Below are 16774 nucleotides of genomic sequence, written 5' to 3'. Positions count from 1 at the left end.
TTTTCTTTTTCCGCATTATGAGCATTCAGCCCTTTTTTATCTGTTGCTGAAATTTACTTACACACGTTGGTGCCTTTGGCTTTCTGTTAGAACAATAAGGATTTTAGAGTCTGTGTGAATTGAAAGGCAGTTTCCTTGATAGCTTTAAAATATCTGTGTCCATTCTGAGACTTCGTTTAAATCACTCTGGTGTTGGTAGAGTAGTTTCATTATACTGTGCATTCATAATACTATCTGATGTATGGAGTGAAAAAAACAAAGCATTAGTGAGCTGCAGTTACTGCTTTGGATAATTCAGTGGGAGGAAGTGACCACCTTGTACTAATTCATATATTTATCAGAACACTTTTGTTTGACCTGTAATTTTGTTGCGGCCTTAGTGTTGAATACAAACAACTGGGATGTGATTTGAAACTTTGCTCTCTATGAAATAGTTTTGTGGGTGTCCTTCAAGGAATTCAGGGATGCTTTTTCTGCCACACAAGAAAGTAGTCGTACTGAATTTTGGGACCTGTATTGTGTGAGGAGCACACTGGCCATGTCTCTGTGGTGGTTTTTGAAAGGTATTTTTTTCAACTGGTCACAGTGTCCTTAGATGTATAGAGCATGTTGCTTTTTATGCTATGTTGTTAGAATAGCATAAAAATATTGTTAGAATAGCACTGTTGGTAGAAGCAGCAGTGGTTATACTGAAGTAGGATGTTGTGTAAGTAGAAAGGCTTCTACAAGAATTGAAAGCATATGGAGGTATGAGGACAGTGTGCTCCTGTCGTACAGAGTATAGCTCAGTATCCCAACTGTACAATTTTCAGTGTGTGTTGCACCTCAGAGTGGCTAAGATTTTTTTCTTTATCTCTGATGTTTGTTTGTTGATTCAAAGTATCAGTTGCAGAGATGCAGAACAAGTAGGAAAGCATGACTGGAAATCCATGTGAGATGCTGTTTGATATGCTAGCCCTCCGTCTGTGGTTATGAGGGGTCTAAATCTGGCTTGCTAATGAAACGTCTTAATTTATTCTTCACTATATATCAACTTGCCATTCTTCAGAGTAGTCAGCACTGAGCTTTCTCATGAGAAAGCTACCCTGAATAGAAGAGAGGGTATTTTGCATAAAAGAATTCATGTTGCATGAGCAGTCCCTAATTCTGGTTATGTACTAATGAGAGAGTGAGGGAGAAGATGATGTAGTGAATAGGATCCCATTAAGATTTAAAATAGGGATGAGAGAGTCAGTGTAAATATTTGATGTTTTTTTTCACATGGTCCAAAGAATCTTTAGATCCTGGTTGTAGAATAAAACAGACCCTGGTTGTAGGATAAGGATGGAAGGTGGGTAAGTGGAAAAGGCTGTGGTGAGCACACCTCAGTGTGAGCGGTGCTTGTTCCTTTTCTGCTCTTGGATTTTGTTCCTAAGCTACAAAATCCAGCAGAAAGTGTCACCTTTGACTCACGGGTTAGTTTTGCAGAGAACATCGAGTAGGTTTAGTTGGATTTCTCTGTATTATCGGGTGGCTGGTTATGTCTTGTGTTTTCACTCTTGCTATCTTAAGCGTTTTAAAAACTAGTGAGGTGTAGGCATCCAGAAATGACCTTTTGAATTGACATCAACCTTGAAAAGATTTGATAGGATGTTCTTCCCAGGGTAAATCTAAATGAGAGCAATAATGTTCTTTTGGATTTTTCTGTTCAAGAATCTGTGTATGTTTGCAGATGTACAGGTCTGTAATTTCTGTTCCTGAAGCGTTAGTGACTTTTCAGTTTACCAGTCCCAAAGATTTACTTCTCTGTACCACTAGAGCTACCTAAATATTTCCCCAGCACTGATTTTTGTACCAATATTTTTTAGCCCATTGGTTTCAGAACAGTTTCCATATGGTGTGACACTCATTACTTAATTTGGCAAATGGCTCCAGTCTTTGGAAAACGAGCAGTGCAGCACAGCTCACTGGAATGTCTATGAGGCGGTAAGAGCCTGGTTCTGGCACCTCATGTTTTCCCTTTGGAACCTGATGCTCTACACTGTGTGGGGTTCACGCCCTGTGTAACTTACTCCTGTTTGTGCCCTGCTAAGAACGGCGCAGAGGGAGGGGAGAGCCTGTCAAATTAGGAAACTGCCCAAGGCTGTTTGTGTCCCGCGTGCCGTTTGTTGTTCGGATTGATCTCCATACAGTCAGTGGGAAGCATTAAATTTCACATGCCTCTTCTGCAGCTCATTGATCCAGAGCCTCCTCTGGGTACTTTATCAGTGTGCATTACTGGAAAATAAATGCAAAAAGCGGCAACATTAGTGAGGGATGTGTAAAAATCAGATAGGGGAAAACATATGTCATGAGCATCACTTCTTTTAATGCAGGCTGAGGAGCCATTGGAAGGAGCATGACTGTGAATATGTTGCCTTAGTTAAAAGCAGGAGCAAATGGTGTGGAGGACGTTTCAAGGGGGTCTTTCAAAATTCCACACATGTTTATAAAGTATTCTCTCTTCTATGTGGGATTTTTGTCTCGTAAACTGGATTGCAAAATCCACTGTTCCTCCCTGGGTACTTAATCTGGTGCATTCTTCCATGCATAACAACTGCCTATAAATACTTCAGATGTTTTTTTCTTTAAGGGAATTTGCAGTTTCCAAAATAATTCTTTGATGTGAGAGGAGGAAATATGACTGAAAATGGGAGAGTCTTCCTTTCATGTATATTTACGTACAGCCATTTTTAAGGTAAAAATCCAGTGGGGAAGCAAGAGAAATAAAATAGATGGTGTATTTTTAAAGATCAGTTCCAACATGATGATATGTAAAAGCAGATCTTAAAATGTTAAAAATAACTGTTAGATTTTACTTTTTTCTGCCTTTAATTTCTCTCTTCTGCAGGGTAGGGCTTGAAATCAAATTGTGGTAGCAGTTACAAATGCTCAGTGTCATTCTGGCTTCCTCTTCCCTAAGAGAGCACAGGTCTCAGTTACAGTCATGGTGCTGCAGCAGCAGTCTTCATGGTGCTTCAGTTAAATGGGGTTTTCATGTGGACAGTGCAAATGATGGAATGCAAAGCTAGCAGTTTGGTTAATACTAAATGTAGCATCAATTGTTAATATTTCAAATACTCCCTTTGTTCTTGTTTAGATTGCAATTATCGAGCTGGAATAATGTTTCAAGTGAAATAGCACTTCATTAAAAATGTATTTATTCAGGTATTTAAAGAATTCAAAAAGTATGCTCCCAGGTGCTAAAAATACTGCCAAGAGCTGGGTTCAGTGTTTAATATCTAACCTGCTGTGGTAGTTAAATATTTACATTGAAGGTCACTGCTGTTATTTGCTGCTCACTTTTCCATGTGCTTGGCAGTGTTCATTAGAGCTCGGCATCCCTCCCACTTGAGCATGGGGGAAAAAAGCTGCTGATCCCATCAGAGACCATCCCATCAGAGAGACAAAAGCAAAGCTACACTAACACACAGGGAATTATGTTTACTGTGGCAGTTTCCTCTTATGCGTTGACACACAGTGATGGTCATATGGCTGGACCTGGGGAAGTCGGAGGCTCTGGAGAAGCTCATGTGAAGGTGTGGATCGTAAATACAGTGAGGTTCTCCCCCCAGTAGTGAGCACCACCCCTGCCCACCAGGCAAGGGTTAGACCTTTTGTCTAACAGAAAAACCTATCACCAGTCACGAAAGCTTCCCAAAACTGCCATGTTGGAAGCTGATGCTTTTTGACTGTGTGAGGATCGTGTCTGTGCTTAGACCATTAAGGCTGGGGAAGCGTGACCTCGTGGGTACCTCCACAGGCCATTTCCCACAGCTGGTTGCTACTGCATGTCTGTTGATCATGACAGGCATGAAGAAGGCGGAGAATAAATGGGAAGAGGAGGAGAAAGGGAAACTGACAGGGTTGAGTCTAAAAATTTCTCCACAAAGAGGGTGCTCAGGCATTGGAACAGGCTGCCTGGGGAAGTGTTGGAATCACCGTCCCTGGAAGTGTTCAGACACTGTGTAGATGAGGCCCTCAGTGACATGGTGTAGTGCTGGTCTTGGCAGTCCTGGGGTAATGGTTGGACTTGATGAGCTTAAAGGTCTTTTCCAACTTAGGTGATTCCATAATTCTGTGTAGAAAACACCAACCTGCAGATTGCCAGGCTTCCTTTCTGCATTTGGTCAGTACCCATGAGCTTTCTTTGATCCTTTTTGAATATCATCACCAGGTTAAAAGGCTTCTTGATTGTTGTTTATTAAGTTACTGTTATTGCACCATCCATTTAATGAGTTTGCTAAGCAGAGTTGTCTTTCCAAGTAAACGTTCTTCGTGGCTGCATATCCTGGGTGAGTTGCGTAGTTCAGTTTCCCTGCAGTGTGTTCAGCTTGGGTTTACCTGCAAGTATGGAGCCAAGAAACCTGAGGGCAAAATGTGTGTATTCCAGCTGTGTCCTGGATGTTCCTGCTCGTGACGGGTCAGCACAAGTGACATGGGCAACTTGCTGAGGCAAAATGATTGCAGGTCCTTTTAAGCCATTGCTCTTCTGTGTCTGTGCTTTTGCAGCCTCTGGCTTAGTTGTGCGAAACTTGCTGCAGTAGATTTACTGGCTGTGTTGTTGCTGGCAGGCTGAGGTTGCTCGAGTCCTGTGAATAACTGCATAGAACTGTTCTGGTTTGCAAAAGATGTTTTCCTGTGGCGCAGTTTCAGATGGCAGAAGTTACGAGTTGCAGAGCTTCCTGTGCCTGTGCTGAGTGCTGTTAATTGGAACCAATATTTAAGATGATGATTCTGCTCAGAGCTCTGTGCTCTAAAATTTTGACTGTTTTCTAGGTTTGTGTTTTCGTACAGCGTTAAGGGCATATTTTCATGTTGGCAGTAGTAGTGCCTTGTTCCTATTTAGTGCTTCTTCATCATTGCATGCTAGATCACTTTGCAAAAGTAGTGTTGTGATTCCCTTAAACACATAGACAGACTAGTCAATACTGCTACTAATGTGTTCTTCCCCTGCCTGCCCCAGGGTGAAGGCAAACTGGCTCAAGCTCATCTTGCTTCTAAACAGATACTATTACTTGCCAAGATCTGGGTGTTTTCCAAATAGCTGTGGGTTCTGAGTGCTTCCCGTGATGGGTTATTTTTAATCCCCGTTATGAAAAATTCAAAGCTGTAATTTTTGCCTTCAGGCAGTTATTAAATGGGGCACAAAAGAGTGTAAATCTCTAATAAAAAATATACTATAGATGCTTGGCATTATTTAATTCTGTGTGTAAGGTTTAAGGTGCTCCTTACCTGGTATTATGTCCTGCTCTTTGTCATCCTGAAGCCCAGACTACAGCTGTGGTGGGGATGGAGCTAAATCCTTAACCCCAGGAGACACTAAGAGCTGATCAGATGTGCAGTCTTAACAAATTACTATTGCTGCTGCATGTTGTTGTTTTTAGTTACAACCCCATAATGTTGAGGGTGGAGGAACCTTTACAGAATGAAATGGAATTGCCAGTCATTTTCTCTGCCTGGCCGAGACACTGGTGGTGGTGGTGACAGAGCAGTGGCCCTGGTGGCCCTTACTTCGATGATGCTAGACTTTTGCAAAGGCCGTGTGGGAAACCAGGTATTTGGGAATGAAGGAGCAAACTTAGAGGCAATTTCTAGGTGGCTTCCTGAAGCTTGTTTCCTGGTTGTATGCGGGCTGGACCTTGGGAGAGCCTCTTACGTCCCACCAGTAAGAAGTGAACCTGGTCATGTCTGATTGAATGGAGAACTAAAGAGTCCTTTGGCCGTGCTCATATTTTTAACGGAGAGAGATTATGAGATGATGCTAAGTGAGCATCTGAATATTCAGTGTGGTGGTTTGTAAGCAAGTGTTGCTTTTTCCCAGCTTTAACGGTTGTCAGTAACGCAAAATAACTAACACACTTAGATACTCTGCTAAGCCCTTTGGTACCACGGAAGTCGCCGGGGTTCACATTCAGACTGTGTGCTGCTGAAAATGTTTGTTTGAAGATGTTTGTTCCAGAGGACAGACTTTTCCTCAGCAGACGGTGCCCTTCTTCAGGGGAAGTTCCATGTTGTGCACTTTATGGAAGTACATTTTGATGGTGGTGTTTGGTCAGTGACTATCAGATCTTACCAGTGAACTTTCATAATATCAGTTTCAACCTTCTTCCTAAATAGGTGTTCTTCACTTAATGGAACATGAAGAAGAGTATGTTTTCACCCTGCCTAGTGCCTATGCTCGCTCGATACTTACAATCCCATGGGTGGAGCTTGGAGGGAAAGTCAACATCACTTGTGCCAGAACAGGCTATTCTGCTACGGTCACATTCCACACCAAGCCATTCTACGGAGGGAAGGTCCACCGGTACTGGAATTATTGTCTTATATATGTTTACCTGCTACTGGATTTCAGTGCCAAGGGGCTTGTGCATCTGTTTGGTTCTTCTCTTCTTTATAGGCAGATATCTGAATTTCTTTTCCTGTTAGTGTCTGGGATGACTCACAGCTTTGGAGCACAGTTTACTGTAGTTATGTTTTATATTGTTTTGCTGAATTGGCTGTATTTCTCTCATTAAACTAAAGTGAATGTATTCTTCCAGACTTTGTTGCTTGTAAAAGTCGCTCTAAGTGCAGGACCAGAACAGGCAGTGTTTCTGCTGCACCAGCTGCTGCTTCTGTGTGGTTCTTGCAGATGAACTGGTGTTCCAGGTGGAGGGAGCTCCTCTAAGGAGGAGAGAAGCGAAAGTGGCGCTGCCTGTAGTGGTAGCTCCCTGCTGGGGACTCCTACTCCTGCACCAAAACCCCAGAGGATGAAAATTTATTTATGTGTCTGTGGTTCCCCTTTATTAAGGGTGCAGAGAGGCACTGTGCAAGACAGTTCCTGTCTGAATTCCATGCTCAACTTGATGGTATAGTCATTGAAGGACCTTGTTGTGTTGTGGGCTGTAGCGGTGTCCGTGAGAAGCTGCACTTCTGCATGGGTACCTCTGCTTTACTTCGGTTGATCTAATTATTCCTCCATATGTATAGATAATAATTTCAGTCCTGTGCTCAGGCAAATACCACCATGGGCTGTTTTGACAGGGGCTTTTCTGAAAGTTGTAGATTAATAATTGGTGCCATCAGGGTGAGGGAAAATTGGGGAAGGTTGTGCTGTATTAATGTGATAATTTAACAACTTAACTGACTTTACAGATTGCTTGACATGGCTTGCTGAAGCACATGTGCATGTTCATAAGGTACACACACATGAAGCTTCTCCCTGCATTTTGGGTTTCCAGTCCTGCCTATCTACTTTGCTCACTCTCAGACCAGTTCTTGAACCACTGAGGTGGCTTTAATCATTGCCTCTCAGCAGCTGAAAAGTAAATTTGCACAGCTAAAAAAAGCAATAGAGGTACCTGAAGTCTTTGACATCGGTATCTGACATCGTTACGCTCAGGTGCTAAAACAACATGTGGACTGGAAACGTCACATGAATGTCAGGAGCTGTTTTTCAGGCTGATGATGTGAACAGCTCTGGGTTAGATCTGTGTCAGTTTGAAGCTGCATTATGGCTGTGCTTTGGGAGAATGTTGTCTAGTGCTGTGTTAGCAAAGCTTCCTTGGGTTGAGTCTTTCCTTTTGGAGACAGTGTCACTACTGTGCTTGAAAAATTGCTGTGTAGATGTAGAAAGCTGCCTGTAGCTTTGGCTGTGGTAGTCCTTTCGTATGCTAATAATAAATGGTACCAGTTATTTCTGTGGTCTTTGTTTCTTCTTCCCTCTTGAATTAGGGTTACAGCTGAAGTGAAGCACAGTCCCACTAACACCATTGTATGCAAGGCACAGGGAGAATGGAATGGGACGCTGGAATTTACTTACAGCAACGGAGAAACCAAAGTGATCGACACCAACAAACTGCCCATTATCAGGAAAAAGATTAGGCCTATAGCAAAGCAAGGCCCACTGGAATCCAGGTAAGTCCAGAGGTGTTAGTGTTCTGCTTCCAGGCCTCCAATGAGAGCCGAACAGGGAGGCAAAGTGCAGTTGTAAATGGTGTGGTTCAAAAACGCCTTGCTTTCTGCAGCACGTTTGTCTAGGCACAAACAGCTGAAGCTGTGTATTGGTTCTGTGAAACGTAAGTTACATTGTAGTGACACGTACATCAGTTCTGTGGAGGGGGAAAATGCTTGTATGTGTTTTAATGGCACTTGGAAAATGGTAATGCACTGTTGTCAGCTGCTGCTTTGAGTGATGGTAACATGGTAGCCAAGTTAGTCTGATGCAAGTAATGTTACATCTTATAATTTACACTGGAAATACATGTTTTATATATTTTAGATTATATATATATATGTATAAAAATACGCAAAGTGTGATGTGGTGTGAGATACAAATACACACACATGTGTATCAAGGCTCTCAGTACCCACATCATGTGCCTGACTCTGATTAGGTACATTAGGACAAGACTTGCACTGTTACTATCACTGTCAGTAACTGTTGATGCTTATCTTCAGAAAAATCAGTATTTTTATTGCATTTCAGAATATTTTTTTGAGAATTTAAAAACATGAGTTAAGCTTCATTTTATTACCTGTAGATACGTTCTCTTTATTGTACAAAGGTGTGTCTCAAGTCAGTGTGCAGGGTCAAATATAATTTTGCTACTTTCTAGACATGCTTCCTTATCACAAACTCATCTTTCCCCTGTAGCTTTGGAACAGAAAGGTTGGAGTAAATAAGGAAGCCGGTAGCTCTGCAGTGTATTTATTGGGGTTTTTTTTTTGGATACTAGTAAGCAAATTACAACTTATGTGGTGTTTCTGCAGGATATACAGTTTATCAGATTGTAAACAGAAACTCATTTATTCAAACATCCCTGGAAGTATGTGAAAGCTGCAGTTGGTTTCTTCTCAGTATTTTTCTGGGCTGATGTAGTGTGAGAAGGCTTCGAACCTGAATGCTGTCAGTCGTGTGAATAACAAGTTTGGTTGTATACTGGGAATTATTATTAACTGGGATTTGAGAGCACGGACCTAGAAGGCTCCCTAGAATCAGTGCGCCAACTCCTCTGCTAGTAACCTGGTGGGAGCAGTCAGTGTCCTAGTTTAACGTACTCTTGGCTTTTGGCTGACATTCTCTTATAATTCACAAATATCACTGCAAATAAATGCAGAATAAACACATGTCATTTGGGGGTGGATCGTGAGTAAGGAATGTGAACAGGAAATGGTAAACATAAATCCCTCTGCTGTGAGAAAAAAGCTTAGGTTGTGAAGAGTCAGGAACATGAACAGAAGTGGTTAGAAGATTAACTTGCAAAACACTGGGAGTTGAGGAAATTGGAGAATCTGGTCTCCAAATGCAGTGGCCATCCCAGGACAGCGATGGTTCACGAGCTATATGGTTGCAGAAGCAGCATGGAGAACATGTGTCATCTCTCACCATACTGTGGCCACTGAGAAGTGCTCTCACGCTGTCACTTGTGCTCCTTCTCCACCACACAGGCACCTCTGGCAGCACGTCACCAACTCTCTGAAAGAAGGCAATATTGATGTAGCCACAGAGCATAAGCACCACCTTGAAGAGAGACAGCGAGCAGAGGAGAGGCAACGTGCGGCTCTTGCAGCACAGTGGAAACCAAAATACTTTGCCAAAGAGGTATTTATGTTGCCTTATTTCAAAGACCCTGTAGCATGTTTCTGTGTACAGGAGGATGTTAGGGACAGATCAATGTGCCTGTGGTTTTTATCACTGTCTGTTGTAAATTCCATTTTCACCGGAGTCTGGCCCTTAAAGAAGAGCAATGGGTTTTTCCATGTCCATATTGTAGACTAGTTTACTTTCCTTCAGTTAGATTTGAACCTGAATTTTTGGTACCTGATGTAAGGCACTTAAAGGTGGTTTTTACCTTAAAATCCACATCCTAATTTGCAAGTGCTGTGTACTCATAACCCCTGCTAATCTCGATCTCAGCATAGGAAAGTGAATATGGTCTAGGGATATTTGTCCCGTGTAATTAAGTGTGGACATCTGAAAGTCTTGGGTTTCATCTGCTTGGAATGAAACAGATTTTAAAGTTTGTCTTTGCCCTTTCTTAGAGGAAAGGGGAAGGGAACTAAGACTGACTGAGAGAATTACTGTGTGACTGTGTTGTCACATTAGCCACTATGACCAGCAGTTTAAACCAGCAATTCATCTGTTGCATCTTCTCATTGCTTCTCCTCCCCCTTGTAATTTTTTCCCTCCTGCCCAAATTATCTGTAAATTGATTAACCGCAGAATTTTCAGATGACAGGGGCTGGTTTCTTGTGTCGATGAGTATTGTGTTGATGAGAATTATTTTAGCTTTATGTGAACCTACACCGATCCTGTATGTATAAATCTCGTTAGCAAACTCTCCCTAATTTTCTTGCAGGGCGATGGTTGGCTATACTTGAATCCTCTCTGGAAGACCCAATGAAGGGATAGAGCAGTTGCCTCATAACTTTACCTTTAAGGCATTAAAATGATACAGTGTATAACCTGAAGATGTCATTGAGTAGGTCCTGTTATTGGAAGATACCAACGAGAAGCTGTGTACTGTGAATTGTGCATCTCAAAATAACAACATTCGCAATTTATTCAGGAGCCATGTTGTGTGTATGGGTACACGAGCACACACGTCCATATGTACACACATTATACACACAGTGTGTATATGCTTGTGTGTGTATTATTTACACTACATGTAAACAAGTTTAAACACTAACAGTGAATTGAAGACCTTTTCCTCTAAGTGTTAGGGCACAGGCCTCCAGCTGGACCCAGCTGGGCCTCCCTGAGTTCTGTGCTTGCAGGATCAGGCCTATGCTAGTATATAAGAAAATACTTTTTTATTAGTTAAGGTTTTTCTATTTTTCACTTATGCCAAAAATGTTTTGCACTTAAAATGTGATGTGTCACTTAATGGCCGTCATTCTGTCTGAACAAGCATTGAGTAACTCACTTTGACATTAAGAATGCTACACTGATGGCATCCTTCCTCTTTGGGATGCCGATTCAAGAGCATGTTTCTGGTCACTTAGGAGTGTAAATTTTCAGCCATCGTATAAGAAGTAGCAATACCTTCTAAAGAGCATTGTTCACACTAAACCACTGAGTCCCCACTTTTTCCTTTGTTCATACTTCCAGCTGTTGAACAGATCTGGTCACCAGTGAGCCAGCTGCTTGGGTGATTCTCATCTTGTTGTGCAATGTTCTGGGTACTACTGCACCAATGCTTTGGGTTACATGCTCCGCTAAATCCCTTCTGGCAGCTGTAGCTGTGGTGCCCAGCTCAGCCTTACTGCAGCTTTCTACCCCCATGTAAGAGTGGGGCTGCACCTGAGCATTCCCTGCCTTGCCTTTGAAGTTAAACCACTGCTCGAAGGCAAGGCTGTGTGCTGACGGGGGTGATGCTGGGCTGGAGTCTTGTCCTGCTGTGCTGCTGGGATCGGTGAGGGCCTTCCCCACCGGCTGAGCAGTGCACTGCTCGGGGCAGTCAGACCGAACTGGTGGGCTCAGAGCCCCTCATTCCGTGCGAAGGCTCCAGGCAGACCATGTGTGCTGATTGCTTCTGCTTTTGACCTGGTTGATTCCAAATGACATACTTGGGTGAATGGCAGAACTAGCCTTTCGTAGATGAATGATTTTCTGAGGCAAAAGTAACAGGTTAGTTAATTGTTACAGCAACAAAAACTTTATTAATGAAGCAAACAAAATGGGATATAGTTAGTTTTGTAAAGTAAAAAAGGAAAGAGTCCTGTAGCTTGATCTGGCTTTGTAAGGTGACCACTGTGACACTGAGGAAGTGGATTCTAAAAGTGTGTTAAGGCTTCGTTGCTTTTTAGTTGGTGTTTGTTGACAGTGAAGATGTTTTTGAGAGGAGCAGCAACAAAAGGCAAACGTAAATGTGCTGACTTCTGCCGTGCCCTGCCAAGAAACCACTCTGTTTTCTTATGCACAGTAGTGTGGGCCTTTCCGTAGTACTGATTGATTTTGTGCCTTTTGTCTTAACACAGTAACTTACGCTTTATAGATGTGACACAAATATCTTTTAAGTCAAAGCGCTGCTTGTATCTGTTCTTGTGTGTCCCGCGTTTCCTCATTATCTCTCTGGTAGACGTGACAATCCCTTCAGCAACTCAAGAGGCTGCTCAGAGGTGTGTACACAAGGAAACACACCAGTAGTTGTTCAGTTGGATGTAACAGTTGTCAATAGATCTTTATGTTCAAACTTCAGATCCCCGTTTAATGCAGCTGTGGCTGCTTTTTCCTACTAAATGCTATTTTGTCTGCTTGTATGTCCTTATTTTTGCACATTAAAAAGATCCGTGTTATGAATGACGTAAATCCTATTTTTAAAAGAAATGTGGACAGTATGAGCTTGGTTTTGTAACCAACACTTTTACGGGGAAAAAAAATCTTATTTTTAGGAATAGTTGATGTTTTTTGTAACAAAGCCAAAATGATGCTGTCATAGTAATCACTGAACTACCACAAGTATTGTCAGGAAAACGTGTACTTCATCACCTGCGAGAATTAGCTTTCTAATGGATCCTCTCCTGCTCTAGAGGTCAGTCTGATAAGTAACCGGAAGTATTCATATGGTTTGTAACAGTGTCTCAAAGAACAATCAAAAATGCAGAGTTGAACATGTGGAACATCCTCCCAGAACTTTTGGTTTTCACACACCAAAGAACAAGCCACAGACTCACTATAAAGAGCCATGGAAAACCCCTCTCCATCAGGTGTGCAGGCCTGCACTCCTGGAAGAGTAAACCTCTTTCAGCTTTGGTGGTAGGACTGTCGAGGCTACAAGGGTACTGTAGCCGTTCTTTTAAGGAGAAATTGGAGTAATTTTATGCTTGTAATGTATTGAAGAGTTTTTCTGTCTGCATGGTTGGCTGTTTCTGCATGCCCAGAACATTCCACTTACATTCTGATAGATGTTTTGATTGGTTCTGTTGCTGTGAAGAACCTGCTGATGTTGTTTCTGCTGTTTCTTTTCCAAAGTAACTTGGGAGAGGCAGACACAAAAATAGCCCTTTCTGAAAAGATCCCATCAGCGAGAGATTCCAGAACAAGGTTCACAAGTGTCATTTTTCTGGTAGCTCTGTGTTCAGTATATTTCATGAGACTGAAAAGTAAATATTCATAAGCCTTACTCGGTAGGTTGTTCCAATAGCTGTCTTGGACTTGCAAAGTGAACGTTTTCCAAGTAGCCAGTGTACACTCCACAAATTGTAATGAAACCTCCATGTACTTCAGTTTTGTGTGTGCACACTGTGGAAAGCCTATGCAACCTTTTTCTTTCTCAAGTTAGGAATGTTCAGAAAGAAACTTTTTAACTTTATCATTTCAAGGATGCTCTGGCAGTCTCTTCTGATTTGCCTTCCTCCCATAATTTGTGACTTTAAGATGACAATGCTCATGAATAAAAGATTTGTTTCATTTAGTAGTGGGATGCCCTTTCTCTTTCCACTGAAGCCTTAGTGAGCTGGTACAGGTGCCTCAGGAGCAGTTCATGTGGCTCTGATGGAAGTGATCTGGGTTTGTTGTTGGGGTTTTCTGCCCTTCTCATACTACCAGACACCACAGAGGTAAGTTCCTGTTTATATTGGACAGCACTGCTCAGGGAGAACAGGGCTGGGCACCATCACAGCTCTAGGAGAGGCTAGGCAACATATGCTTTGTTTGACAAATAAAAAAGACGTTAAGTGAAGGTATTCCCTTGTTTCTGAAAATTGTATTTCATTTAATCTTTGTCCTGAACAAAGATTCTTGATCAGATACTGCTTAAAAGGCAACTCTGAATATTTGCAGCACTGTACACTTGCAGAGGGAGGAAAAATGGGCTTGGAGGCCTCATGGATCCTGGTCAACATTTTTCAAGTGCTAGCTAATGCAGCTCTGGTTTATTTTAAACATTCATCCACAGTGTTGGAAATAACTGTGCCGGGACAGGTGAAGTTCCCGACAACTGGAAAAAGGGAAATACAACCCCCATTTTCAAGAAGGGGAAAATGGAAGACCCGGGGAATTACAGACCAGTCAGTCTCACCTCTGTGCCTGGTAAAACCTTGGAGCAGATTCTCCTGGAAGGCATGCTAAGGCACATGAAAAACAACAAGGTGCTTGGTGACAGCCAGCATGGCTTCACTAAGGGCAAATCCTGCCTGACCAATCTGGTGGCCTTCTATGATGGGGCTACAGAATTGATGGACAAGGGTAAAGCAGTTGATGTCATCTACCTGGACTTGTGCAAAGCGTTTGACACTGTCCCACACGACATCCTTCTCTCTAAATTGGAGAGACATCAATTTGATGGATGGACCACTCGGTGGATAAAGAACTGGCTGGATGGCCGCACACAAAGAGTTGTGATCAATGGCTCGATGTCCGGCTGGAGACCGGTAACGAGTGGTGTCCCTCAGGGATCGGTGTTGGGACCAGTCTTGTTTAACATCTTCATCGCTGACACGGACAGTGGGATTGAGTGCGCCCTCAGCAAGTTTGCCGATGACACCAAGCTGTGTGGTCCGGTTGATATGCTGGAGGGAAGGGATGCCATCCAGAGGGACCTTGACACGCTTGTGAGGTGGGCTGATGCCAACCTTACGAAGTTCAACCACGACAAGTGCAAGGTCCTACACCTGGGTCAGAGCAATCCCAGGCACGGCTACAGACTGAGCAAAGAAGAGATTCAGAGCGGCCCTGCAGACAAGGACTTGGGGGTGCTGGTCGATGAGAAAATGAACATGGGCCGGCTTCAGTGTGCGCTCACAGCCCAGAAAGCCAACCGTATCCTGGGCTGCATCAAAAGGAGCGTGACCAGCAGGTTGAAGGAGGTGATCCTGCCCCTCTGCTCTGCTCTTGTGAGACCTCACCTGGAGTATTGTGTGCAGTTCTGGTGTCCTCAACATAAAAAGGACATGGAACTGCTGGAACAAGTGCAGAGGAGGGCCACGAGGATGATCAGGGGACTGGAGCACCTCCTGTATGAAGACAGGCTGAGGAAGTTGGGGCTGTTCAGCCTGGAGAAGAGAAGGCTGCGTGGGGACCTCATAGCAGCCTTCCAGTACCTGAAGGGGGCCTATAGGGATGCTGGGGAGGGACTCTTTGTCAGGGACTGTAGTGACAGGACAAGGGGTAACGGGTTCAAACTTAAACAGGGGAAGTTTAGATTGGATATAAGGAGGAAATTCTTTCCTGTTAGGGTGGTGAGGCACTGGAATGGGTTGCCCAAGGAAGCTTTGAATGCTCCATCCCTGGCAGTTTTCAAGGCCAGGCTGGACAGAGCCTTGGGTGGGATGGTTTAGTGTGAGGTGTCCCTGCCTATGGCAGGTGGGTTGCAACTAAGTGATTTTAAGGTCCTTTCCAACCCTAACTATTCTATGATTCTATGACACTTTAATGCAAACCACTGGCTGAGAAACATAACAGGAAACACAACCCAGTTGTGTTCCTTGCCTTTTGTTGCATTTGCTTCAAGGCCATGTCTTGGAACAGGTTGTATGTTTTGGGTTAAATTAAGTTTTAGTCATGGCCAAATATGACTTATTTTCAGTTTTTACTTACAGTATGATTGATGTGTGTAGAAGGCTGAGTCATGCATTCAGCTGTTTTTCCAGGAGTATTATCTATCTGTCATGATATATAATTAATGACTTTTCTCCCCCTCCATTATGGAATTACTTCCACAAGTCAGTTTCTCCTGGGATTATCAATAGTGCCTTCTGCCCTCATGGATTTCAGCAGTAATGATTAAATGATACAGACGTTATGTAGTCCTGGCTTGTGGACACTTGCAGTTTTAGTCCCTTAGCAACTGGAGACCAGAGTCTGCCTTAAGCATTTTTATATTTTTTTACTTTGCATTTACTGTTTTGTGGCAGTTATGCCTCAAGATCTTCAGAATTCAGCCTTGCAGAACAAAGAAAGGATGGCTGTACTTAAGGAAATGAACTGGTACAGACCGTATGTTTGCCAGTAATGCAAGATGCTAGCTTTCTTGGCTGGAAAAAAGTGTGGTCCAGTTCTTGGAGAGAAGAGGTAGAAGTCAGCTGAAGTCCTGAAGTCAAGTTAAGTAAGCTCAGGTAAGTGGTAGACAACTTCAGCCCCAGGCTAGCTCAGATTTCTCTAGTTTAAGTTAAACTTATTTTTCTTTCATGTACCTTTAAAAACCACTATAAAAGTTGACAGGATTCACTTCTGCTCTGTTAAAGAGAACTGTCAGCTAGGATGGAAACTAATCTGATCCAACTGTAAAGAGACCTTTACATCTTTATAAATGGAGGGAGGGCAACCTCTTTCTTCCTTTTTTAAACCAAGGCTGAGTTACTGCCAGAGACTGACCAGCAGCATCTGTTCTGTTGCCTTTCAGCTGTTCTCCCAAATGTTAGATCACTTAATTTTTTAACCAGTGGTGAGGGGGCAGGATGCAGATCTGTGTGGAAAAGGCAAGATAGGACAAACAGTGCACCCCATCGTCACCTCTCCCTTCTCCATGTGGGTAAGCAACTGAGACAGCTTGAGCTGCTCCAGGTGGCTGGAAGGAGTCACTGCAACACTCTGTGTTTGGGACAGATGGTTGCCGCTCTTCACAGGAGTACAGCCACTGTAAAGCAGAGGCCCTGCGTGTGGCTTAATAGATTTAAGCTGGAAGGACATTAAGTAGCTGCTGTGGCTGCATTACAGCACCTTCATGAGGTCAGCAGATTTGCATTCTGGAGCTTGCACAACTGAATTGGTAACTAGGACTCTAAGCAACATGTTACAAAGTTAATCTACAAAACTGACACAACACCC

At 43.0% G+C, this 16774-nt stretch overlaps 1 protein-coding gene across 2 annotated transcripts in view; it reads left to right on the top strand.

The window, feature by feature from the left end:
• OSBPL10 (oxysterol binding protein like 10) overlaps nt 1–13421 on the top strand; it is a 105215-nt gene extending 91794 nt beyond the window's left edge. For both annotated transcript variants that reach the window (XM_065666159.1, XM_065666160.1), the window contains exons 9-12: nt 6139–6325; nt 7735–7917; nt 9451–9604; nt 10362–13421. In XM_065666159.1, the coding sequence (XP_065522231.1) occupies nt 6139–6325; nt 7735–7917; nt 9451–9604; nt 10362–10406 (569 nt within the window). In that variant the 3' untranslated portion in view covers nt 10407–13421. The remainder of the gene's footprint in view (nt 1–6138; nt 6326–7734; nt 7918–9450; nt 9605–10361) is intronic.
• Nucleotides 13422–16774: the final 3353 nt, after the last annotated feature.

Source organism: Lathamus discolor, chromosome 2 (genome assembly GCF_037157495.1).
Source record: "Lathamus discolor isolate bLatDis1 chromosome 2, bLatDis1.hap1, whole genome shotgun sequence".
Classification (NCBI taxonomy): domain Eukaryota; kingdom Metazoa; phylum Chordata; class Aves; order Psittaciformes; family Psittacidae; genus Lathamus; species Lathamus discolor.
This window is presented reverse-complemented; position numbering and strand designations above follow the sequence as displayed.